At 46.1% G+C, this 27581-nt stretch overlaps 1 protein-coding gene across 11 annotated transcripts in view; it reads right to left on the bottom strand.

The window, feature by feature from the left end:
• The window catches only part of BACH2 (BTB domain and CNC homolog 2), a 188417-nt gene that overhangs the window by 71152 nt on the left and 89684 nt on the right, over nucleotides 1–27581 (bottom strand). For 10 of the 11 annotated variants that reach the window (XM_068677942.1, XM_068677940.1, XM_068677944.1 and 7 more), the window contains one exon: nucleotides 13510–13661. Coding sequence is in view for 1 of the 11 variants with exons in the window: in XM_068677939.1 (XP_068534040.1) it covers nucleotides 4396–4407 (12 nt within the window). In the remaining 10 variants the exon portion in view is untranslated. Of the gene's footprint in view, nucleotides 1–4395; nucleotides 7297–13509; nucleotides 13662–27581 lie in introns of those variants that run through there. The other variant, XM_068677939.1, reaches the window with a different exon arrangement.

Genomic DNA, 27581 nt, shown 5'->3' with positions numbered 1-27581 from the left:
GTGCATTTTGCTGCATTTCACAAGATCTCTCATTATTTAAATTCCTATGTATTTATGTCATACGTGGATAAATGACCTTATTGTTCAGAACATGTCTTTATATGAACATCTCTGCTGTTAGAAGTAGTGTTATTTTGCGTTCTCCCCCCCCCCCCCCCCCAAGTCAGAACAAAAGTCTCTTTTACTGCAGTTTTGGGAACTTCATGCAAATGGCAGTTTTTACACATCAATCGTCAGTTTAATAACACTAATGATAAGAGGGGAATTAACGGTAATGGGCTGGCTTTTTGGCACGCAAATCAGAGTTTGCAGAGGAGTCTCTGCTATGCCAAACTTTACAGTCTTGTGTTATCAAGTGTTAGCAACGAGCATTAAGACTAAACTATTGACTTCTTACCAAGCTGGGGTTACTGAACCACAACTTCCTAGCACAAAGATTGATTATTTAGAAATCCATTGTGCAAGATAGGAGGAGATAGCGATAGCCTTCTGGGACAGCAGGGAGCCATTTACAGAGCAAAATAAATTTGCCAGGGGATACAGATCTGTCTGAACATGCTCAATATCTCCCTCTGTTAGAGCAACACTGGCTAGCTGCTTTCTCAAGTTTTCCCCAAGGTGCAGAGGTTGGGCTTTCTTTCTTCCACCCCATCCTTGCAACAGCAGTGTCTGAAGTCCAGTCCTGCACCCGCTGCTCACGAGCGACCCCAGAGACTTCAGAGGTGCTTGTTGGAGTTAAGATACCACAGCAGAAGTGAGCAATGGCAATTTTTTTAAAAAAATACACATGGACCAATGCAGAAAGAAGCAGCCTGCCTGGCTACAAGCACTATGGATGGGTGCTTCACCAGGCGCAGAATATCCCATGGCAATGACGGTCTGGGGACACAGGCATGACAAATTACACCTCTTCAATCTGAATACTTTCTGTCCAGACAGACAGACAGACGTAGTGCTGCACCCTACGCCACCCCAGCCCAGTTCTAATGTGGGAAGTACTCACTCCAGGCACGAATTACACTTTGCCTCCTCCCACTCATCTTTTGCTATGATCAGGGCCCACCGAGGAATTGCTCTGCAGCTGAATCCCATCCCACATAGGGCACCTTCTTTTCCATGGATGCCTCACTGCTTTTTCACACTGCCCATACACTCGATGCCATGGTTTCTAGATATAGGCTGCAAAGACTGGATCCCATACCCTAAGGAAGATGGGCCACTTCCATGGATGCTAATGCAGGTTACTGGAATACAGATGGTGAACTTGCTCCTTAGGCTGTTTATACATCAAATGGTTAAATAATGCTAGGACAGACAACCTGTGGAATCTCTGGTTGTTTTTTCTTTTTTTTTTTTTCTTTCCCAATCATGAATTCTCATTTGGACCAGGTTATAAACTACTCTACAGCCATTTCTGTACCACTCAAAGAAAGGACACAATTAAACTGAACACCTATTACTTTTTCCCAAGGTTCCTGTGTGAACTGCAGCCTTCCCAGGGGATGTACACTTTAGTTTGACCATATTTCTTGGTCAACACATCTTGAAACAATATTTACAGGTGAGAAAGCCTACACTGTTGCCTGCAAGTTGAGCTGGACTGCTTGTCCTTCATCCTGCCATCTGCAGGGTTTGCTGCAAATCAGAAGCTCTCTGCTCCTAAGAGTTTTGGAGAGGAGAAAGGAAGCATGCTCCATTATCATGCACATTCAGTGGTAGTTTTCATGAATAGCTAAGTGGAAAAGGAAGCTTTCAAGCAGTACAAAGTCTGCTGCACTTTACAAGAAGCCCCGAGGCAGGCAGGGATTATTTTGTGCTGCAGGAATGAAATGTAGCCTCTTTAGATAGAAGCTGTTTTATCATTGAGTCCCCAAAAGAAGTGGCATTTTTAGAGACCATGGGAGCTGCACTGTCTCATCCATGATAAAACTACAGAATGACAGGAACTTTTAGGTAATGTCTGCGTGTAAGGTCAGCAGCGTAAGGAGCAGGTAAGCCTGATCTCCGGGCTACTGCCCTTGCGAGGTCACTGCAAAATAAAAAAGTGAGCAATAACAATTCCACCCAACATCTGGGGGAAGCAAGGTGGTGTTCACGGTGGGTTTCACGTGGGAAAGGGTGCGTGACGAACAAAACAGAGTGAGGAACACACGTGTATGACCACCAGCGCATGGGCGCGCAGGCCGACATGGATGATGTCTCTGGATTGCTGCTGTCACCGTGACGTTGTGTTCCTAGCTGTTGGCATCACTGACCTTGCTGTGTGTCCGAGTGCCTCTAAATGAGACCATAAAGCTTGCATCCTGTGAGCTGTTGCTGCCCACCACAATCCAGCTGGAGCTGCAGAGCCCCTGGCACTGCTAGTGAGGATGGGAACAACCTTCCTCCCTCCACAAACCTGTGCCAAAGTTACCTCATAACCAAACTGCAGCTCAGAAAGCAAGTCCTCTGCCAAATGAAGAAATGCAGGGAGATCACTGCCTGAGCTAGGAATACATGACTAGCTTTTTCCCAGGTCTGGAAGAGTCCCAATTCCTGCCCCAACAGCAGGAGCCGCATGTGCTGACTCCTTGCTGCAGGCTGGCATCTGCTCCGAACAACAGCTAGACAAATACTATTGCTTCATCAATACATTTGTAATTCAACCACAAAATTTAAAAAGCAGCTGAAGAGCTTTGCATGGTAAACATCAGAAAAACACTGCCTTCCAACCCTGCAGCCAGTTGTTCTGTAATATCTCCTGCTTTGTGCTGACAACCTTTTTTCCCTCCAATCATTCAGACACAATGCCTTCAGGTCTGTCTAAGTAATGTAATTTACTGGAGTGGAATTCCCTCGGTACCTTCTGCAGCACTCAGTGACAGTATCATTTATACTCTACACTGTCATGCCATGACACTGACACATTGGCTTTCATCCCTCATTCAGCGCGGAGCGTGCAATTTCACCTTCCATTGTGCCCTTTTGCAGACTGCGCGCACAAATTTACTCCATTCATTCCTAATTACAAACCTCTGCTGAAGCGCTCTCATTAGATTTGTATTCCTCGCTCCAAACGTCAATCTTTTTTTTTTTTTTTTTTTTTTTGAAAATCCCACTTTTTCCGGAGGATCCATCCATTAGCAGCAACCTCCCCGGCATTCCTTCAACCGAGCACATTAAAAGTGAAACCGGCGTTGCGGAGATGCACTTAAAAAGCGCCATTATGGTAAATCTCCCTCGCCAGCATGTTTTGTTTTTTTTTGTCTTGTTACCCAGGCTGTTGCCCGTGCCCGCACGTCATGGGGTGAAGCGGAGCCGGGGTGGCTGCTTCGAGGCAGCCTTTGTGCGCTGGGAGAGCGGGGCACGCCGTGCCACAGCCCTACAAAGGGCTTGCGACGGCGGCAGGGGAGGCTGAGGGCAGGCTGGCTGCTGTGGGAAAGTTAAGAGCAAAACAAGCTCGGGGGTTCCCGAGGTAGGAGGAGGACACTCTGCCGTGCAAGCCAACAGGTTGCGAGAGCTCCCCGGCTGGAGATCTCCACCAGCCACCAACCCTACCCCGTGCCCACAGGGAGAGCACGGACGCGCAGCTGGGTTGGACGCGGTCAGAAAGGGCGCGCTCCGTCTCCTTCGCAGAAAGGTAAACACCTTAAAACATCTCAACGCCATACAAGGGAAAAAATCACCAGCCCCGCGGCGCCTGCTGATGGTTGCACGAGGCGTCCCGGGTGCCACCGCTAAAAATAGGCCTCGTGGCGATCCCCCCCCTGCCTCCCCGAGGCGAGCCCTGCCTGCCTCATCCCGCTGGAAAGTGCCGAAGCAGCGAAGGAGCGGAGCACGAGCGCCGTGGCTGCATGACACACACTCTCCTGGCCTTATCTTCGCAAGCGATCACAGCTGAGCTCATCGCAGCAGAGTCTGTCTGTGTGTGTATGTGTGTGTAGGGGGGGGGGGGGGGGGGGGGGGGAAGGAACCACCCCTACATCTGTGTCAAAAAGGGAAAATTCCACAGAAAAAATGACAACAAACGCTTACGCCACTCGCCGGCAGCTGGTCACCTACGGGATTGAGATGTGCAGATAATGGTACCAGATGTAACGTGATTCCCTGCAGAAAGCACCACCACGGAAACTCATTATTTCTCAAGTTTTTCCCCACTCCCCCCTCTCCCCCCCCGAATTAAAGATTTAAACCCTTGATTACCGCGTGAGCTCTCGTGCCTTTTGTGCTTGGCATCAAGGCAGGAGCCGGTCCAGCGGGCGGGCGCACGCCGCCGCGAGAGGAGCGAGGCGCATTTCAGCGAGCAGGCAGCAGCCGCGCCACACGCACGGCGCTCTCCTGCTCTGCTCAGGAGAGGGGGGAGGCTCGCGGTAAGGTAATTCAGAGGGATTTCGTATTGCATAATAAAAGACTCACCAGCGACAGCATCAATATTCCATGGAACAAGCGCGTGTGCCTCTAAGTGCCTCCAGCGCACCACATCCTCTGTGCAAGGCGGCGTTACTCAGAGCGAAAACCTATTGTCTTATTTAGCCCAGTTCTCAAGTCAAACAGGAACACTTCTGCCACGCCGTGAAGCCCGAAAAACCTGGAACCGTCATGAAGCGCCACGAAAGCTGCGATGCTCGGGCTGACACACAACTGAAAACGAGTTTTGAGCCTCCCTCCGTTACCTTCGGTTCCGTAGCTCTTGAGTAGATGCTCTCTCTACTCGTCCATTACACGAATTACATCAAACCGAGAAGCCCGAGATGCACAGGCACACTCATTCTCTGGAAATGCCACAACTGCTTAACGAGTGAGGCAGGGACAGCACCCAACCTTACACCGCCAAGTTATGAATTTCCCTGCAGATGCTGACAACGTCTCCCTTTAATGTTTCTCTTGGCCACAAGCTGACATATCAATTAATGTGGTCATAACAGATTTAGTAGCTCAATATATTTCAACTAATTTAGCGAATTCCTAACCGGTGCAACTACCTGGAAAAGCCACTGAGACAGCAGATTTCAGTACCATCACCCTAAAACCAAACCAAAAGGATTTTACGTGTCAAAAGCTAACACTGAGAATTTGTTTCTTGGTGCTCAGCAGATTTGTACAGATTTCCTTTTTATTTTCTATTTTTTTCCCAGAAGATGAAGTTCTGGATCAGCAGTTCAAGTTACGCCAGAGAAGTGTTGGAGGGCTGATTTTAAAGATCTTTCAGTCCTCTCTAAAGCTGTTTTTTCCAGATCACAGCACAATTCCGCTTCCAAAATTCTTTCATCACCACCTCTTACTTATGCACTAAGCCCAACTCCTCTTTTTTTTTTTTTTTTAAATAAAAAAACAAGAAGCTGATGAATTAACACAGCTAGACAACACTGCAAATAAACTCCCTCTCTCATTCCAACAGACACATTTACAAGTATTCAAGCACAGGACTCACCAGACAGAGATGAAGCTGCATGCAAGCCAGTCATCAGAGCTAACAGAACGATTATGCTTGCTCTACAAGTTCTGAAGCATTTGAATCTTATTTTTAGTTGTACACAAAGGGCAATAAATGGAAAATCTTATTGTAACCACTGCTTCTTCTTGGCCACCCACACTTCCAACACCTACAGCAAAAGTATATAAAAGCAAAAAACCCAGAACTCACGGCTCATCTGAACAAGGGATGCAAACTAGCTAATTGCTGTTACTTTTTTTCCAATTTGTATGTAGAGTGTCATGATATTCTGTTAACCATCACCGGCAGATATTCACACACAGCGTCTATCTCCTACGTCAGGGATCCTATGGGATTTTCATGCTTGTAATTAATTGCTTTCTCTCAGTGATCCGATGGAGTTCCTCTCGAAGTTAGCTAACCACTAATCAATTTTCAAATGAGGAAATAGAGAAGATGCCTCTCTCGAACTCTCAGTTTCTCCCCACACCCCAGCCCCAAATTAATGATGCACAAGGAGTTAATGCTTCGCTTACCTGTGAGAAATTATGCTCAATACTCTACCCAGAAACCGGCAATTAAAAAAAAAATCCCTTTACACTCATAATAGTAGAAGAACTTCAAACAAATTGCTGTCAAGGATGATTTCATTATGTTTAAATCCACTTTACTTCAAGTTGCTTTGCATATTACTTTTTAATTTTATCCATGAAACTCCTGTATCCACTACAATGCTGGTTTACCCTCCTCTCCTATGCCTGACTCCTTCCATTTACCCAGCTCCGCAAGGCGACACAAGTATGAACCTAATTATCGTCTGAAAACCTGCAGAAAGCCAACCCAATTAGCTGAGTAAAAAAGAAATAAAGAGAAAAGGTCTGTCTTAAGACCAGACTAAATACAAGCATTGGTGAGGCCACGTCTGGAGATGGGGCGAGCTGACAGTCTGCTGTCATTAATTACCTCGCTGCCCCTGGAAATGCACGGCGATGTGGCCGGGAAAGCCACACTGCCACACTCGCGCTTCGGAGCTCTTTGCAAATGACAACAGGAAACCCGTCCCATGAGCTCGCAATACGCACTTAACCTCGTATTTTAAGGCAATGTGTCAGCTGCAGGGAAACGCACCTTCACCTGCCCTTCACCTGCCCTTCACCTGCTCACCGATGGCCAGCTAGGGATGTCTTCCAGCCCACCATCCTCCAGCGGCCGACACCGAGCCACGCAGGCAGCCGGCGGCTCTGGGCGCCCGGCACTTTACGCGGCGCTGCCGAAATCAGGTGAATGCCTTTCTGGCGACGACGCGGGGCGCAGGAACGCGAGATGGGCGCCGTAGAAGCGCAGGTATCTAAGTATTATGAAAATAAATGGGTCATACACCACTGAGCTAACAACCACACCACCCCCAAGCCGGGCGCGTAATGACTGTGCAGAGCTCTGCCAGAGGGAAAGGAGAGATTTAAACAGCAGTGAAAACAAAACTGATGCGGTGAGATGGATTTTACTTTTCACCGGTTTGGGTTAGAGAGAAAGTTGAGCTCACCGTCACCCTCTCGCAGTGTTTTATATTAAAAAAGCTCGGCGGCGGCAGGTGAGGTGTCCTGCGGGTGGCAGGAGAGCAGGCAGGGTGCTGCCGCCCGCCCCCGGGGCCGCGGGTCGTGTCCCCTGCGGCAGGAGGAAGTGCCGGGCCAGCGGGCTGTGACTCAGTGCCTCGGGCTGACACACACACACACAAACCTCCAGACGTACACACAAATGTACACGCACACGCAGCCTGTCACCTGCGGCGGCACAAAGCCGGCCCCACCGTGCCGCAACGCCGAGTCAACAGGCGGAGGGCACCGCACGCCCACACGGCGCATCCACCTCCGGAGCCACCAACCAGCAAGTGATCGAGGGCCAAACGGGGACAAGCACCAAAATAATTCATCTTCTGACGGCATATGGAGATAAATTTTTTATATATATAGAAAATTAACTGATGTATTAGCAGCAAATGCTTATCAAAAGCAGCCTCTGGTCGGCCAGGTGGGACGTCCAGGCTGCCTCAGGTCCAGTGATGCTGGCAGTGCCAAGGAGCATCTGGCTGCACCAAGGGACAGCCGCAGTGGTGGCAGCAGTCACCAGCTTTACACATTCTCAAAGGCAGGCAGCGGGAGAATCTGGTTAATTAATCAGATTAATTAGTTGAGAAGAAGTTTTCTCCTGGATGGCAGCACTGGGTGAGTGATGAATGGATGGAGAACAGGCTCACAGAAAAGGACCTGGGGGTGTTGGAGGATGAAAAACTGAACATGAGCCGTCAGTGTGCACCTGCAGCCTGGAAAACCAACTGTACCTTGGGCTGAATCAAAAGCAGGTGGCCAGCAGGGTGAGGGAGGCGATTCTCCCCCTCTCCTCTGCATTCGTGTGACCCCCCTGGAGCACTGCGTTCAGCTCTGGGGCCCCCAGCACAAGAAGGACATGGGCTGTTGGAGTGAATCCAGAGGAGGGCTACAGGTATGTCCAGAGGGCTGGAGCACCTCTCCTATGAAGACAGGCTGAGGGAGTTGTGGGTTTTTCAGTCAGGAGAAGATAAAGTTCCGGGGAGACCTCATAGGGGCCCTCCAGTACCTAATGGGGGCCTACAGGAAAGCTGGGGAGGGACTCTTTGTCAGGGGGTGTCAGGATAGGACAAGGGATGACGTTTTAAGCTAAAAGAGGGTAGATGTAGATTAGATATTAGGAAGAAATTCTTCACTGAGGGCGGTGAGGCCCTGGCACAGGTTACCCAGAGAAGCTGTCGATGCCCCATCCCTGGAGGTGCTCAAGGCCAGGCTGGATGGGGCTTTGGGTGACCTGGTCTAGTGGGAGATATCCCTGCCCATGGCAGGGGAGTTGGAATTAGGTATCTTTGAGGTCCCTTCCAACCCACACTACTCTGTGTGCTTTTGTGGAAACGCTTTTTGTTGGCTGTGAGCACAGAGCCCAAGGGTGTTGCTGGGGAGGCTGTGGAGGCCCCTGTGGTGGGATGTGCCCAGTGCCTGCACCAGTGACGGTGCTGGCAGCACCCAGCCCTGCCTCAGGGCTGGCAGGCACAGCCCACCACCCACCACCTGCCATGCCAGCACCATCAAACAGGTAAGAAAGCTCCTTCTCCGCCATAAAAATGGCATTTCTTGCTGACTGGTGTCAACTCTTGGACTTCATAACCAGCCCTCAGAAAGCCCACAGGCAGATTCCAATCCCCAACAAGAAAACAGACTATAAAAATCACAATGCCCATGTAGTAACATCACTGCTGCCACCAGTGTGGCACAGAAAGCATCCTGGTGCGACAGTGACACGTGTCAACAGGAAAATCCTCAAGACATCGGCAGCAGAGCTCAGCACAAAGAGGAGCTGCCCATCCGTACAGATGAACCCGTGGACGTGTGGCAGCCCCTGCCAGGACAAAGGCCCCATTTCCAAAATGATCTTGGATGTGGTGTGGGAACACCAGCAGTGCCCAGGTTCAGCACTGAGTGAGTGTCTCTCATCCCCATCTCCATTATGCTCCAAGTCAGATGTAGGCACTCCCAAAAAAGTGACCACGAAAGCCCAAGCTCCGTGCTACCACACAAAAACACAAACACCAGCGGAGAGGGGACCTTTATTTTATAAAGGACATTTTGTGGCTGATATGACCACATCTCACACCAAAGTCCGGTGGTGACTGCTCAGTAAGATAAGAAAACCTCTGTCCTCGGCCACAGCCATTCTGCCTGGGAACAGCTGGGTGGGATTTGGTAACCAGAGTTACGACTGTTTGGTGAGTAGGCTTTCACAAGTATGTGACATCATCTTCAGAAATTTGATTTCCTTTTTATTTCAATAAAGTTACCTGACCTTTTAGCGCGGATTTAAAAAAAGATAACATATTTTCCCAGTCCCTGGTGGTAGGCGGATGACACCAAAATCTGCATCTTCAAACTTCACATTATTTACATCTGCCTACAGATGGTCGCAGGACAAATTTCAAGAAATCTTTTTTAAAAAAATTGAAATATTCTGAAGAGCTCATACCTAGCAAATGTGAATTTCATGTAGAGATTTTCTGAGTTTGAGTTTAGGGTTTGTGATTTTTTTTTTGAACAAAGCACTTAAAGGCCCTCACTGAATTCTCAGCACGGCGTAAGTAGTCCCAATTAGGACAATTTATTACGCTCAGAATGCCATTGATTGGTATGTTATTTTTGCCGCTTGTAAAGGAAAAGAAAGCTGGGTAAAACAAAGCGAGAAGTGCGAGGGTAGCGTTGAAATCGCTGTGAGCAGCTCTGCACATCTGCAGGAAGGCACCGCGAGTGCCCGAGCAGCCGAGCAGGGCCCTGCACGTGCGGTGCCGCTGGCGATCGCTCACGACCATGACCCAGGAGCCGTGTCTCAGCCAAGAGCACAGCTTCTCCTTAATTCCTGCACTCCCTCATTATGCGTACGGTCTAACCTCGCCGTGATTAACTCCCAGGGGACCAAGAGAAATGTGTTTTTTTTTTCTTATCTTCGCACACGTACTGTAACGGCGTTTAGCAATCTGCTCTGTCAGAACAAGGGAGAAGACTTCTGCTTCAAATTAAAACATCAAGAGATATTATTTTTACAGAGATCACATCAAACAGAATCCTACTAGCATTATAAAAATGGAATAATCAATGGAAGAGGGGAAAGGTGTACGTGCTTACTAAATACACTGCACCCTGGGAAAAGCAAGAACAATATGACTGTTACAGCTAGGTCAAGCTCTCTCCAACAGGGCTAATTAACAAGGGAAAATTCAGTGTTTTTTTTTTTTCTGTTGGAATTGCTGTAACAAGGTAATTGCTACAAGCAGCATTTGTTATCAAAAAGCCAGACGGAGGGCTTGTGAATAACACTGAGAAACCAAGGGAGCACCTGACGGCTTGCCCTGCGCCCAGCTCCCCCAGCACAGGTCTGCTCGTGCAACCACTGCAACCCCAGCCGATGACCTACAAGGTGACACCTGCACCTCCAGGAGTCAGAGCACGTGGCATGTTCCAAAGGTTTGGTGTATCTCGAGCGCAGACACAATAAAAATATATAAGGAAGGCACAAAGCTTATGACAGCTTCTAAATCCTTCTGCTTTTCAACTTGATTTGGTCCTCGGCCATGGCTTTACTCTTGGAAACGGAGATTTCCGATTATTCACGGCACGAGAAACAGCAGGACAAAACTTCCTATGCACTTCTACCAGCTTGCTTTGGCTGTGGACAGGGAACGGGTGTTTTTCTCCATTTATGACTACCCAGTTTCTGTCTGCTTCTTCACATCTGCTAAGAAGGATGCCATTTTTTTGGTTAGTTCCTCTGAAAGGGTTTTTATTAGTGAATTTGCAAGATGCCTCATTACAGGCTTTTCAGAATCCATGAGAAAAGCCTGCGAAATTGTGAATAAGGCTTCCAAGTCCCATGACAATGCTGCTAAGTAGGGCTAATGAACAAAGGGTTGTTTCTGCCTGCCTAGCTGCTACAACTCGTATTTTTAAGTTTCCTTCCCTTAAGACAGGCACTAGAAACACGTTTCAAGTGAGATCCAAAATTCTCACACAGTCAGACGATGCCTGCTATTGGGGGTTTGTCTAATAGCTGCACCATTTACTGACAAGCCCATAATGAAATGGCAAGACTCTCCCTTTTCCAGCAAACAAAATCAACACAACACCTTCTAAGGTCTCTTTGACAGCAAATTCCCTTTCTCCACTGCCTACAGTTTCATTGTTATTTCTGCTGATAACACCAGAAAATGTTGTCTATTCTCTTTAAAAATCAACTTCCCATAAGCATTAAAAAATCCAGCACTCCTTTTGCAATAGAATTTCGTTTTAGTTTTGAGTGCTGCTTGTAGTGTCACAAAAGCAAACAAAGTACCTCACATGAGGTAAACTTCTAACATAAATTCTTTGCTTCTAAAATACAACTTTTTTTGAGAAGCAATATTACAAATTAGTTCCTAAGATTAAGAATGGTGTCAGCAAGCACTCAAGCAAAACTGGCCAGAATGAGTGGTTGACTTCACTCTCCTGCCCCGATTAGTCATTAAGCTGCAGAGCATGAATTTATTACTGCGGTGAAAAAACAAGGGCAGGATGCCAGCCTTGCTGACCAGCACGTCAGTGCTTATTTCAGGAGAAAAATGAAAAGAAGAAAACATTCCTTCTTTTACTTCCAGTTGCAATCCCCCGTATCCTCCCCCATCTTCCAGTGTTTTTAAAGAAATTCCCACTTCTGTCCTGTTGCCGCTCGGTAGCTGCGGCTCAGAAACATCCAGACCCCACAGGCAGCGTGACAAGATTTAAGATCTGCGCGGTCACTGGACGGCAGATGTCCTTATAGAGGCTGGGGTGAGTCCTGCGCCTCGCACCAGCGTGACTGCTCATTCCCCGGATTCCCCTGTGGTTTTTCTGGTGGCGTTATCCAACCAGCTGCCGGCTGTCACCTCTGCCCGGGCAGGCGGGAGTGCAGAGCTCGGGCGACGCAGGATTCAGATGCATCGAGATTAAGGAGCATCGCTGCTGCTGAAAGGCAGTGTGGTGTGAGCTGAGCAGCCCCGGCTCTGAAGCTGGGTGATGGGTTTTGTGTCCGATTTCTCCTCCCTTCCATGTTTTCTCTTCTGTTTAGAGTCCTGGATTACGACACAACTGATGCTGGCAACTGCTAGCCAGCACAGCACTGTGAACCACAATTCTGAATCATCTCTGGTTCAGATGGTGTTTTGCCAAGCTGCTCTATGCCACCAGCCAGAAAACAAAAAACTCCCAGCCACAATGGGATTTGCTTTTTATTTATATATAAATATATAAAATTGAAGTTGTACTTCAGCCTTTTTCCCAGCTCGGTGGCTCTGGGGTGTCCCATCCTCTGGACTGCACAGCCCACCACATCCATGCCATCCTCACAATGCTCCAGAGGCTCCTTCCACCCCATGGATCCCTCTCCAGGACTGCTTAAAAAAGGGTGAAGCCAATTGCTCCCCTCTAGAGCAGCCCACTGACCCCTTCCCAGAAGGACACTACATGCAGCCTCAGAGGAAGATTTAACCACGCTGAGGGTAAATGCGTGCATGGCACCACAGCCGCTCCTCATCCTGGGAGGAAACATCCACGCACATAACACACACCAGGAAATACCCACACAGGGCAGGTTGGAAGGGGTCTTCAGCCCCCTTTTGTCCCTAGTAAATCCGTGCACAGCTTCCTCCACCCCACCACAGCCTGTGCAGCCAAGCACAGTTCTTCCTGCATCAGTCACATTTTCTGTCTGCATTCAGAAGCAGGTACAAACATGCCGTGTCCATGCCCTGCCCCTCCTGAGTGATGAGCATGCAAGGCAGGCAGTGGGATTTCACCAACAATTGCTAACAAACCTGCAGGTTCCCAAACAACACTCCTGGACGGGATGACCACCCCACCAGGGCAGCATTTTTGATGTCTGTTGCTGCTGTGTGTCAGCCCTGGCTTTTGGCGGGGCAGCCAGCTCTGTGCCCCACACAAGCAGCTCGCTGCAAGGAGCTGGAGTTGGCAGTGCAGACACTACTGATGCGTACAGAGCCTTTCAGGGCAGCAGTCTGAAAGGAGAAGCAGCACAGAGCCAGGGCTCCTCCAAAGGAACCGTTCTGGAAACCCCAGCAAAGAGGATGATACCGATTTTATGATGGGAAAAATACAGGGATGCCTACAGTCCCGCTGATGGCATCCAAACTCACACGGAGCACGTGTGCCTTCAGCCCAACGCAGCAAAGTAAATGCACACAAACGTATCCAGTTGTGGAGAAAACCTACACGTAATTAGGGGGATGGGGTGAAGAGAAGCTATTTTAAGTACTTTTTGCTAAGGCTTACTATGGCAGCAGAACACTTAGAAAAGCCTTCAAAATGACAATCACCATGTAAGTTAAAAAAGCAAGGAACTACTTCAATAACAATTTATTCACCAGCTAATGTTTGCTGTTGAATTACAGCTTTTACAGTATTTTTTCTGAAGTATGATGTTTACTGCCTCCACCTTGCCTCCCAAAACTCTTTTTTTTCTTCTTTAAATAGAAAGGAATTTGAGTCATGACTTACATGTAACTTTTCTAGGTTCGGCGCTGGCTAAAATGTTCTCACGATGCAGGGAACAGGATCAATGGAGAAATTAAGAGGCTACAGCAATCCATTAAGAAGTGGCCCTCCAAAGCTTTGCAGGGCAATGTTCTGGAAACTCAGTCGGTATCAACCTAAAATAAAATAAAGGCACCCATTAAAAAATTCAAGCATTGACTCCTCACAAAACTCCTCTGGTTTTTCCTTCCAGTTCTAAACACAGTTAGTGTGGGGGCATTTTTTTAACATAGAAGGTCTTTATGTCAAAGATGACAATTACATTACGCCCATAATGTACCTCTTACCTTTAGGCTGCAGATGCCTTATAACAGAGACTTTGTTTTTCTTGCGTTGGTGTAGCACCAAGCCAAATGAGCCCCCCGAGAATTATAAAATAGATACTTCTGAGATTAATCTAGCAGATTGTACCATAGGTATGCGCATGCTTGTGCACACAAACTACCAAAGCTCTGCACATCACACCAGCATGGAGTTCCAACAAAACGAGCAAGATGATCTAACAGACTTCAGACTAATACTGGCTTTTGTCAAAGCTTTGGTTTTATCAAGGAATTTAAGTCATTAACATCGCAATTGTCTCTCGGTTTCTACTTTATAGTGGGTATCTTCAGAAAAGAAACGCCACCGGTGCAGTTTGGCACCCCCAGGTTAATGCAACGCGTGCCGTGTTCCTCCAGCCACCCTGTGGGAATGCTACTGCAAGGCAGCATCAAAACAAGTGGAGAGGGAGAACAAGGTTCACATTCCTGCAGGCAATTCAGCGTGCTGTTGCCAATGCACAAGGGCTCAGACCCCGGGGAAGAAGCCCTCGTGTTTGGGGAGGCCCGCAGGGAGCAGCGCTGGGGCTGGAAGAGGTGCAAGCACCCAGTGCCCGAGCCTCAGCATCGGCGCCCAGCCCAAATCCCACGCACCGCCCAATCCCAAACGCTCCACAAAAGGCTTCCCTCGTTTACCAAGGAAGCGGTCGTGCTCTGAAGTGGTTGGGGAGGAGGCTGGGAAGGAAATACTTGTGGAAGGAGAAGTAATTGGTTTTAAGTTACAGGGATTTTCAAGCTGAAGTTGCACCAGCGACGGTGCCCAACGCTTTGCTGCTTTCTTGGAAAAAAATGCTGGAATGCTCAAATAGTATTTATTTGACTGAAGGTGCTGACTGGGAGTGAAAAGGAAGACAATTTGCTTTTGAACAGAAGGGGACAGTAGCAGAACAAGCAGTGGCATGTATGCATCTTCCCAAGATCACCCTAAGGGCTGTATCTGCAGAATTACCACCAACTCTGGCTAGATAAAAGGGGGAGGAGGTGAGGAGAAAACAAATAAAAAAAAAAATGGCTTAGACTTTTTATTAAACTACTACCATTTTTTCTGCAATTTGCAAAATGAACTTTTCAGTAAAGACTTCTAGTTTCTTGAATATTTACTGACTCCACAATCAAGTCAAAAAATAACACAAACTGCAAAATTAAAGGGTTTGTTTTTTTCTAAGTATACAGTTCTTGATAAAAAACTTCAATACTTTCTGAATGCTGATGTGACAGCATTCTACTCCAAGCCTTGTAGAGGACTGGATCTCTTAGGAAAAGCAGGTTATTTCTTCTGGATGGCACCCCTCTAGGTGATTTACAGCAGATGCTCAAAATTGTGCTACATTTAAGCATCACCTGTAAGGGCACTTGAAAAGAATCATAAGGCTACTCTACGAAAACAACGCTTGCATCTTTTCTGTTTATATATAACTGGGCATAACATTCATTGACAGACTGTAAGAGGACAAAATATTTACTGTCACAAATATACATTATCTAAATTGCCTATAAAACTAAAAATATAAACTGCAAATCTGTTCAGTCATAAATCACTCCTAGAACAAAAATAACTGCTGTTTACTCAATAGCCAAAGGAATAAAACCAGGCAAGTGTCTGCTTTTTCAAGGACAAGTTATTTTCTGAGCTAAAATTGCGCTTGCTGTGGTGTATTAGAAGAGCAGGAGAATAAAGAGAAGTGGGGAAGAGGGAAACAAAATAAAAGGAGGGGAGGAGGAAGATTCAGTGCCACGCTTTTCTGAGAAGGTGTGATTGATGTCCACTGCTGTAAGAAAGCATGAGGCTGCATCCCAAACATTTCATTCCCCTCTGCAAATGTCTCGCTCCGTATCTCTCCCCATGCTCCCCAGATATCCTTGCCCTGCACAGGATGATCCAGACAGCATCAGGTTTTACACATGATCTAAAACATGAAAGCAGGAATCTCTCGGCCGAGGGGTCAGCTTAGGGTAGAATGAAACCTAAGCCCCTGCCTACGCTCGACATGAAGGCTGCTTCATGCTTTCCATTTCATAAAAGCATTTCCTTTCTGAAACAAGCCAATTACTAAAAGCATAAAAAGAATACATGAAAACCAAGCTTATATGGAATGAAGAGCCAGCAGTGCATCCAACGAAGGGAGGTTTCAGCATTTTCAGTTGCTGGCTGGCCAGGCACGCAGCACAGGAAGAGATAGATGCTGCTCAGGGACAAAGATGCACTCTACACTCAAACCAGACTTTTTTTTTTTTTTTTTATAACAACCTCTTGCATATTTTTGAACATTGTCACCTTTTTTCCCCCTTTCTTTTTTGAGGGCCTGGGGACTCAAGTTAGCACCGAAGAATGCAAACGTAAAGCAAGATGCACCAGACAACCACGGCTGGCAGAAGGATGCAGGAGGCTGAAGGACTCTTTACTGCAAGAAAACACTGTCCAGCCTGGATTTGTCTTATACAGGGGGTGTGTTTCAAAGAGAGGTTGTTGTTAATGTAAAATAACAAGAGCTTTGATGCTTAGGAGGAAGAAAACTGATAAGTTCTTTGGTTTGCAATAAGCAAACCAAGAAAGATGATTTGAGAAGAATGAGATGAATGTACCTGGGTTATTACTCTGGTTAGCAGGAAAGTTTTTTCAAACCCAGAAAATAATGCAATCACTCTCACGAAAGCCAGCAAAGTTGGGCAGACAACGAGGGAGGGGAGCACCAAACACACAGCTGGGTTAGCGCACACACGCACGCTCACAACACAGGATAAAATTAGGGCTAAGCGAAGTGAACCCACGTGACAAGATGTGCTGGTGTGCTTCTTACAGGCAGGAGAAAAAAGTATTTAAGGAAGGCTGCACACCAGAGAACAGGAAGAAGAAAGCACAAATGTGTAAACAGAGCCCGTGTTTTCTAAAGTTATGCCGCACTTGATGGGGCGCAATGTTTGCTACACAAAAGCGTGTGGAAATCAGTTCCAGTAACGTCAAGCAAGGAGCCTGGTCTTACACACAGTGCTACGAGAGATTAGCAAACATGCTTTCTTCACATTTTGTGTGTTTTCAAGTGAAGCTGAAGGATGTTTCTTTCTGGTTGAGACAGCTTCATCGCAACGTTTGTAGTTTGCAACTGCTTGAAGGATTGCCTGAGGCCAAGAAGGCACTCGCAGGCCTCCTGACATCGAGCGCAGGATCTCCCCTGTAATCTGTAAATTAAACCCACGATGATCTTAATACCTATGTCAGGGAAGACACACAACCTGCTTCACCTATCAGTGCATTTGATTTCCTCACAGCCCAGGTGGTTCTTCCAGAGAGAAGCAGCATGCTCATCCATCGCTTCACATGCACAACGCTGACCGAAGTGGTGGGAGCGGGCAGGCACCCACCGAGCGTGCTGTCCCCAAACCTGGGCTGCCTGTGTCACCAGTCAGTGGAGACAGGATCGAGTTGTTTGTTCAGACAACGGCAAAACTGCAGAAGTCAGGCTGGCAAGAAACCACGACCGAACTCGTCAGAAGGCGCAGCACGACAATTGCTGCTGACTGGATGAAGGTGAAGGCAGCTTCTGCTACCCCACACGGTAAGGAATCCCTCCACACTCTGCAGGCTGGTTTTCCCCAGCTGCACTTAGCAGCACCAACTGGGCTTAAATGGAAAACCCTCAGAGGGCCTGGGGGATGTGTGTGGGGGGGAAATTTTCCACCCCCTCCTGTCTTCTGGTTGCTGTTATCTCTGTGACACATCAGCCAGGCTGCGCTAGGAGAGGTGGGAGACGGTGGTTCACGGGTGGCAAAGCACGAACTTTTAAGCCTTTTTATGTAAAATCTGTCTGACTTCATCGCTGGAATATACTTGACTTAAAATAAAGCCACGATTGAAAACATGTCACCTGGGGAGTATGACCCAGCTAGATGTAAAAGGAAGTTAATGTATTCTGTGAGGCCTCCCGCAAACAATAAACGCGTTACCAAATGGCACAAGCTGATTATTTATGCCTCACACAGCAAAGTACTAAAAAACCAAACAAACATAAAGTAAACCAACACATAATAAAAGTCAGCTTTTGATCAAATCTGATGAAAATGTGGGTATCTGGCATATTTCTCCTTAAAGAGTTTGGCTAGCAAACACGCAAACTGGATGATAAAATGGGAGAGTTCAGCCATGAGAATAAAATTGCTGTCACGGAGGCTGGAATCTCTGAAAATGATACTGGATGTGCCAGTGCTGAGTCTCTCGGGTAAGGATGCTTCCTGTGGCAGCAGTAAATGACGCAGTTCACTGGATTTATGCCCCAAAGCACGTGAACCACAAGAATTTATGCCTGCCCTGCTGAAAGGATGCTCCCGCTCCGTGCTCTGAACAATTTTCACAGTCAGACTTTTACTGCTAATTTCTTTTTAAAAATGCAAAATGAGAAAACAGTTAACATGCAGAATGAAAGAACGGGCCACAGTCAACCACAAAAACTCCCCATAAGGTTCACCATGTGGGAAACAGATAAGTAAACGCTGTGAAAGATGAACAATATTTAAGTATTAACACAAATGTTTTTTTTGGGAAGGTTTATCTGGCATCTCCACCGGTTTTCCTCTGAGCTCTAATACAAAAATAACCATGTCTGACTGTGACTGGGAAACATGGCAGCAGCTCAACATTGCTTCCTTTCCTCTTTGTACTCAGGAAAAAAAAAACACCATCTCACAACTTCAGGCAAACTGATTTTCAGGTGAAGCCGGAGGAGCATATGTCAACTCAGAAAGTTCAGGCAGTGGTCTGAACCCATTAGGGAGTGAAATGAAGACAGATGTACTTAATGTGAGGTCAGGAGAAATAAGGAGAGCCTTTCTCCAAGATGTACATGTGGTCCCCCACAGGCTTGTTTGGAGTGAAGGGGTTATATTTTAGCTCATGGAAATGCTGAACAAAACAACTGCACATCAAACTGTCAGGTAGAAGGTGCCCAGTTTTCAAGCTCCAGCAGTGACCACTTCATGTGAGCAGACAGGTGCTACAAAAAGCCAAAAGACTCCCTTTCTGGTCACCAACCCCACCAAGCAGAGGGCAAATACTGCTTTTCTCTCTCCTGTAGAGGCAACCAGAAGCAAAAGGGGCTGCAGCATGCAGAGTGGGCCACAAGCACTTCACACACCCCTGTGCTGATGAAGGCAAATCTCCGTGAGCCTGTGGAAGACATTAGATGAAGCACAGGACAATGTGGTGCCTCATGTCAAGGGCCTGCCTCTTAGCTTCCCCATCTTCATGTTCACATCAAGCAGGGGAAAGTCGAGAGGAATTAAAATGTTTTGTGGGTTATTTTCACTTGCCGTTACAAACAGAAAGGAGAAAGGCAGAATCATATGGGAAAGAGGTTCAAAAATACATTCCCTCTCGTGTGAACTCAAGTCTGTTTAACAAGAAAAGCCAGCAAGGCCACGCACAGTAATGCTGAGAAAAAGGAAATGGTATTTCATGTTCGCCAGAGTCATAAATCTTACCAGCGAGTCTCTAACGGCAAAATGATGAGCAGGGGAATTTTTATACCCAGATAATTGGTTGCAAGTTGATATCAGGTTTACTGTGCCACGCACATGGCACACGTAGCACCAGCAGCACGCCACCTCCTCAGTGCCCAAAGCACCGCCTGAGGTTTTGGCTGCTGCTGGCTTTGCCAGGAGACACACGCCCAAAACTCCCAGCCATGTTAAAAAAAAAAACAAGGCTCAGTGAAGGTGGGTATTTCTGCTCCACAAAAATTGTTTTGTGGGGGACACAGAAATGGGTTTTCTGCAGGGAAAATGACCTACACTTACAATGCTGGCCGCTCTGCCATGTAGGATGTGGATTAAGAGGATGCAGACAGAGGACCTCACCCCACCATTGACATCCTGGTCTCTGGGGTTGGCATGGTCATGGACACTGTGGAGCAGGCAGGTTGGTCAGGGTAAAGGTTAACCCACCACAGCAGAAAAATCAGGCATGCATGAGGAAATTCGTGAGCCAGAAGAAGGCGTGGAGGGGTCTCACAAGGACTGAAGTCACCAAGGCCTTCGCGCCACCTCTGGTGGGGATGAGGCAGCCCGTCACGCCCCTCCACCAGCTTTCGTTCCTCGATATCTCGTTCTGCTTCTCAGAGTATAGCCAGGCACTTCCACTAATGGCAGACATGAGAGAAAACTCCACCACTTCTCACAGTCAGGCCCTACTTCCAGTTGAAGAAGAGCCTCTTTTCAGTTTCTAGATGAGAAGATGTGCCAGCAGCTACTTGCCGGCGAGCACCCCAGGCACTCCTGACACTACCTCTGAAGGAACCAGCTTGGTCTAGAGGAGGTCTGGGAGCATCCATCCTCAAGGGACATCCCTGTGGGGCCCACGTTAGAGAAGGGAACACAGAGGACAGCAACTTGCTCCTCTAAGACTGGCTGTGAGACACACATCAGAGCAGGGACAACCCACCCCTTCTGCATCATGATCAGATTTTCCTGCCTATCTTCTTCACTCATTTTTCCCCCACGCCCTTTGCAGATACAGCACACTGCTTGGTCACGCTTCTCTGCTGGTTCAGAAGAGCTGGAGACCAGTAAGGCTATGGGGCAGAACAGCTCCACCACCCCACAAGCTTCATCTGCATGGGACTGATTAACAGCTCTCCTGTACAAGGCTTGGTTCTCTTGCTACCGTATGTTAAACCAGCAGACCGGTCTGTATTTACTGCGTTAAACTACAATTATCTTTTTTTTTTTTTTTTTCTTTTAATCCCTCAGCCTAATGGTATGCAGCTGCCACGGTTTTCTTTCAACATATCACTGGCTCTCTTTGAGCTGATTATTTAGATAAGGAACCATAGCCAAAAGCCATGAAAAGATGGGTCCAAATTTAAAACTCTCAGCTGAGCAAAGAATTTCATTCAAAGAACTGTACAAAGGGGGAAGGGGGAGGCTCACAACACAAACAAAGGTTTTGTTTACTACTGATATAAACAGCTGAAACACTCTCTGTCACTGGGTTTAAGGATCAACGCACAGCGCACTCAAAGCACTGCTGATGGGTATTACAGCTGCCACACAAATCTGTGTGAATGCCAGTATTCGTGTCATTTTTTTTCCAGATGGGAATTGAGGGAAAATCTCCCAATGAATCTAACTTTACATTGAAACAACCTCCTTGTGATGTAGAATAGCTCCAAGACAACAGCCCCTTCAATTGAACTGCTGCTGCTCAGCAGGTTTCTTTGGTTAACAGTGTGGTGTGTTTTTTTTTTTCCTCAATTCAAGACAGTTGCATGTATTTGCTTTTATTTCTAGCATAATGTTTACTATTCTAATCAGAACATTCTGTAATCTTGTCTAAATGTTTTATTATTAATTGCTACACCCCCCGCCCCACCCTAATAATTATCCTCTGGAGAGGTAAACAATTCAACACAAGTTACTTTAGCTGAAGCCATGAATATGCATTATTTATTTATTTAGGTAAACAGTAATTAAGAAAAATCACCCAGACTGTCTTCTCTTAGAAATGAACACTGCTTCCCCAGCCTTGCCATGGGAATTGCAAGTCCCTTAAACACATATATCACTTTGTCCTCCTCCGCTGTGATTTTCATTTGAGAGTCTCAGAACACATAACAGCAGCCAGGGAAACAGCCCCTACGTTATCTAAGGCCATGCAGTGCGTCCAGAGCATCCAGACTCACTCTCAAGGATGAGCAGCAGGTGCCCAGATGCTGGCAGAGAAGAAAGCAGCAGCATTTGAGGTGCAGAATGAGAACAAGAATGCAGATACAGGCTCCGTCCTTCCTACGGTATAACCACAGCTCTCCCTTCGTCACACTCTTGGGATATCCATAACCCAATACACTGATTTTTAATGTTTGTTTTTTTTTTGTTTTTTTTTTTTTTCAGCATGGCAACCTTTATTAACACCAAAATGCTGACAGTGACCCCTCCGCACTGTCTGTGGAGAGGTACAGAGGGAGTATGTCCTGGAAAACTGAGGGGCTGGCAGCACCGCAGCCTCTAATAGGGTAAGTATCCAGCATCAAAATGCAACCAGCTGTGAGAAGACAGGGCAGCATTTGACTGATGGAAACATTTTGCTTTATTCATGTTGGAGAGGGGAGATATGCCCGAATCCTTTATATATAACTTATGCATTAGGCAATAAGAAGCTGAGTTGCTCCATCCAATTCCACGAGTGTGCATTTCTTCCTCAATAATACATGGCCTCAAATATTCCAACATCCTGTCCTACCTAATACTCCTACCAACTTCTACTGAATGCCGTGACAGAATCAGACAGCACTACAGGCAATGAAACCATTCACGGGGAACTCAGTGTTTTAAACCAAAAATTAGACATGTCAGGCAGTCCTGACATGGTTGATCATACAGCCTAAGGATCCCGCTGGCAGACACTACAAGAAAGGAATCAAAATGTCTCCCAAAGACAAAGGGATTTTCGCATATCTAAAATTAATAAGTAAATAGATAAAACTGCGGTCTGGGCTTTGTTTCAGTTTTCAGAGCTAATTTCCGGCCACCGTTCAGAGAAACGCTTTGCATTTCAATTTCTGAGTCACCCGCTTTAACAAGTGCGCTTGCTGGAATTACTAAGCACGGGATCTGATCAAAATATTTTGCTTTCTGAATCAAAGTTCTTTTCAATTCTACTGATGCGCGCGGATCTACGAACGTAACGTGGTGAGTGACAACCTGGTGGCGTGTGGCTACGGTCCGGGCGCACACCGCGATCGCTCAGGGAAGCCCTCTCTCAGCGGGCGCCCGACATCCCACCGGGGGCACGGGGACGTGTTCCCCGCTCCGCACGAGCACTCGGCACACGTTGACGCTGGTCCCCGGGATTGCGATCGCAGAATGACACACGCTTCCAGAAACATGCCTGAAGATCAGGTATGAATGAAAATCATTCCTGAAAAGAATCTGTTACGAAACCGAAAATCGGAGACCGCTGCAGTGCTGTGCCTAAGTTGAGTCATCAGTTCCCTTTATAGCCTAATAATTGACACTGCCTTGATCAGAATGACTGATCCGAATGTTGCTCTGTGTTTGTGTGTGTTTTTTTGTTGTTGTTGTTTTTGTTTTCTTTTTTTTTTTAATAGATTTCCTATGTAAACAAGCTGCCTGTCATTTTGCAGAAGTGTTTACGTGTGCCAGATCACGGGAAACATCTGTCAAAAACAGATTTCACTCTCTCCAGTCAACTCAGTACAGTCTGAAACAGACTGTACTACAAAGAAACCAAAAACAGGTCTTGTTACGGAAAGAATAGGCTGCCAACTCTCAGTGGAAGCACCGATTTTACTGCATTTTTTTGGCATTAAATGCTGCGAAGATGATTAGAATAGTTCCTTCCTTTCCCTGTGGGATTTCTCCCCCAAAAGAAAGTCCTGGGAATTTAAGAGCTTCTCTTTTCCCTTCTCCCTGCACTTTTCTGAAAGGCAGTATCATATAGGAAGAGACAGATACGAGAAGAATCAAAGTGCAATGAAGTTTCAGAGCATGCTGATTTCCCACCTTCTGACACGGGTACCTGGATAACAGGGTGATTCCCCTTCTGATGCTTCCAACAAATGCTGTCGTGTGTCTGCATTCCTCAGATCACACCTCCCCCAAATAGTCCATTAATTATTATTTATTTTTGCATCTTCTAAACGGGCAAAGATCAAATGAGAGCGCAACTGCCTCTAGTGGTGTTTTCTAAAGAAAAGGTGACATAAAACAGGGTGGGTGCTTCTACCTGGATACACATGATGCCAGACAGCCATACTGTGTGTCACTGCCATTTAATCTGCCCTGGAACAGCAAAATCATTAGAAACAGCAACAAAAAACAACAAAGTAAACAAATGGAGAAAGAGGAGTGAGACACACACAAACAAACAAACAAACAACAAAAAAAAAAACACAAAACACAGGATTAGGCTACACCATCAGCATGAAAATGGAGAAGAAACAACAAGGGCTGGAGGCTCACTGGGTACCACTCAGGTGTTACAGATGGGACTAAACACAGACCGCTGTTATATGGGCCAGTAATTTTAGATTATGGGGACTGCTTTATTTGAAAAATTTAACAGCAGATGCATGATCTTATGATCTTATTAGAAATATATCCTTGGATAGGTGATAAATGGATGGCCATGTCTATATTAGCCTTTGTAGACTGAAACCACCAGTACTATGGAGCTGATGTGATGCCCAATTTTTGTGCTTTGCCCTGAAGTAATTCCAGCCTGGTGCAGTAGACTGAGTGCCCAACAGCAGCTGGATCACATCAACAGCACTGCTAGAGCACGACTTTCAGCTTTTATTAGCTATAAAAGCTGATATGGGCCAACCCAGTATCTCATGGATTACAAAGCATGCTACTAATTCTGAAAAACAAGGCATGGAGATGGGAGAACCTCAATACACTTTGGAGAAGACGGAGGATCCATCTAAACAAAGAGTATTGAGAATAATACAATGGCAGATTTTAAAAGAAGAAGATGGAAAAATCCAAAGTTGTGCTGGAGGAAAATGATTAAACAAATTGATAAAAAGGGAAAGGAAAGTGATTTACTGGCTGGAGATGACGTTAGGTTTTATTTCCTTAATTGTGGGATACAGTTGGACTTGAAACTAACAAAATTTGCAAAATATTGTACTCTCTCTCCTTTGAATGAGGATGGGGCAGAAGTGGATTTAAATAAAAGTCTTGCTTTTCAATGACAAAATAATCTTAATGCAAGCAATTTGCACAGCTCTTCTGAGCTAAGAAATTACTACATAGCTACATTTATGAAACAAAACTATGAGAATGCTAAACAAGACACAGTATCAACTGTGATTTAGAAATGATGTTGATAAGCATATAGTTTTAGCCGTATTCAGTACAGAGACCAAGGAGTATCATCAACCTTGCAACATATTTGGAGAATCTCGTATCTTTCTGAACAACACTTTCACCTGCGTCAGCTACTTCAGAAAGAAATAGAAACACACACTCCCAAAACGTGAGGAGACATACTATTTTGGCAAGATTTGAGAAGACTGCACTTAGCTAGCACTGTTTTTTATCTGTCTGACCTAGAATTACACATGCTTTCAACCACAACTTTTATCAACTCTTTGAAGTTTTATCATTCCAAGGTACAAGGGTGGCAATACTCGGAGGAAGCAGTGAAAGACTGAATGGGAATTAAAAGCACTTTGCACTCTCAAGCAAGCCAGGGAAAGAATCCTATTTAGCTTCAGGAGAGCACTGCCAATACTAACAAAACATTTGTCGTCTGGCACTACATGCCAGTAGGTAGCGTACAAACCTGCACTAGTGTTTTGACACAAGCTAAATGGGCAAAGTTTGAAGCGCCACTTGTATCTGCCATGGTAGCTTTTCAGTTCATTTTGCACCATCTCCTGAATGTCAGGATAAAAAAAAAAAAGGCAGGGGGAGACAAGGCAGAACAGAAGTCAGAGCTTCGAAAAGAAAGGTAACTAAATTAGCAAATACCGTATGTTAAGTATCTGTCTAGTTCTCTCTATCAGCTTAACTCAAACAGAAAACTTGGACACTACATTTATTTTTTTCTCCAGTTTCATGCCCTCTGAAAATGAAAGCTTAGTATATATCAGTATATTCACCATCCCAGTTAAGTCTTATCACTCCAAGAAGCAGTACGAACCAACATGCGCTAATCCAGAATCAAAGCCAATTCCATAACCACTACACAGAATAATTCTTTTTGCAAGCTCCAAGCTCCCTTCTCTGCTCTTCAACTCCAGCTATATCTGCTCCAGGGATCTTGGGCATGAGCCACACTCACAGCTCATTCCTGTAATGAAAATGTTCTCTGCTCCCAGCAACTATAACTTAACTTTGCCATGTAAAAGAGCCCCTCTCTCCAATTCTCATGGCTTTGGGAGATATTTTTTTTTTGACTCATATCACAAAGCTTGCCCATTCTGCCTTGATTATCTTATTTTATTACTATCTGTAGCCCTGGCATTTGTTTGAAATTTTGTTGAAAATAGGCAGTTGCATAAAGAATGACTAGTACAGCAAATGCTGCACTGAGCAATGTTATATATTTTATTGCATACAAAGTTGGTATGCCAGAACCAACAAAATCAATTATTTGGGTCTGAAAGCATATTTTTCCTCTCCTGCTTGCAACAGTGTAATCTTGGCAGAAATAACTGAGAAAAGGAGCATGGCGGTAGGCAAGAACTCCTAATAACGTAAGATCATGTTTGGATCAAGTGCTGTGCTGTGGGACACATCTCCGGGAAGAGAGAATAACAATGCTCGTGTTCTCAGCGTGTGACAAGGGTACTTGGCATACTATCTGTTCGGCCATCATCCCAAATTACTAATTACCTGTGCCAGTGTCCTTGTCACACTGAAAAAGTCTGCTTTTCCCTGAAGATCTGCGAGAGAAAAATTAAATCAAATGCTTTCCCATTTGTTCAGAGTGGCTAATGAAAAATTCATTAATGAATACTTGGGCAAAAGGCTCTCTCTCTGCAATTATAGCACACGGTCATAAAAGCCAATGTATGATGGCTGGTGAATATTTCTCTGCAGAAACTGGCCCAACAAAGCTTCCTACTTGGTAGTGAGAGGAAGTTCTGAATAAATATTTGTTTTCCCGTATTTATTTCTACACTGGGCGAGACAAGACAAAAGGATGTTTATACGCTGAACTCATTTCAGATTTTGCTCTTTGTGCACAGTTTGGTCTGTAAGGTTACAGGGCTTTTAATCTCACATACATTGTGGATTGTATGATCACCACCATCATAATGAAACCAGACAGAGTTTACTTCCCGTTCCCCCACCCCGACACCGGGACGGCACGCTGAATTGAGAGTTAGTCATGTAAAACTGAGCTAAGAACGCTATGCAACATGTCAGCCACTTGGCTCCATCCCCGCCTGAAACGGTGCCACTGGAAGCTGCTCCTGCCAACGCGCCACCAGGCTGAGCAGGTCAAGCAGCAGCGTAACCCAAACCAGAAAGATCAGAAGATGTGAGATTCAGCTCGTCTGCAGGAAAGGCAGACGACAGTCCCTAGGTGTTTCTACAAGTCCTTTTGCTCTAGGCACAATCAGATTTTATTGAACCGTAATCCTAGATAAGTATATTGAATCTTACAGCTGAAGTCAATTACAGCATGTTAAATGGCAGGCTTCCTGATTTGCTTCTTCGGGAAATCGCTTCTTCGGTATAAGATCATGTTAGTTCAGCAACTAGTTACATGCCGCTTGGGCATGGTGTTGAAACAGCAGTGGACAACCAAGCAGTTTGCCACGCTTTCCGGCATCCCGAGCTGTGAGCAGACCAAATCCCTGGGCTTACCAGCTGGAGAAGGGATAAGCATGACAAGCAGAGAGGGGACATCCACTGACAGCACCACCACGTCTCAAACATGGCCGTGTTCTCTTGGGGTTGGGGACTCTGAGCTGACCAGTCTGAGAAGGGACAAGACATCACTTTTTCTGTAATTGAAGATCCTCACACTCAGAGGCTTAGGTTAGATGCAGCAGCCAACCCTGAGCTGGTTCTTTATTCATCTAAAATGGGAGTACCTCGACCAAAATCAACAGGGTTGCTCATGGATCACTCCACAAGACGGGGAAAACTAGAGGCAGTGAAATGGTGGGGAAAACAAACAGGAAAGCAAGGTGATGACACCTGAAGAAAAGGCCACCTGCCCAAGACAAAGACTGACTGCCGTTC

The sequence above is a fragment of the Anas acuta genome, chromosome 3, assembly GCF_963932015.1.
Source record: "Anas acuta chromosome 3, bAnaAcu1.1, whole genome shotgun sequence".
NCBI classification, from domain to species: domain Eukaryota; kingdom Metazoa; phylum Chordata; class Aves; order Anseriformes; family Anatidae; genus Anas; species Anas acuta.
Note: the sequence above shows the minus strand (reverse complement) of the source record. Positions and strands in the feature narration are given on the sequence as shown.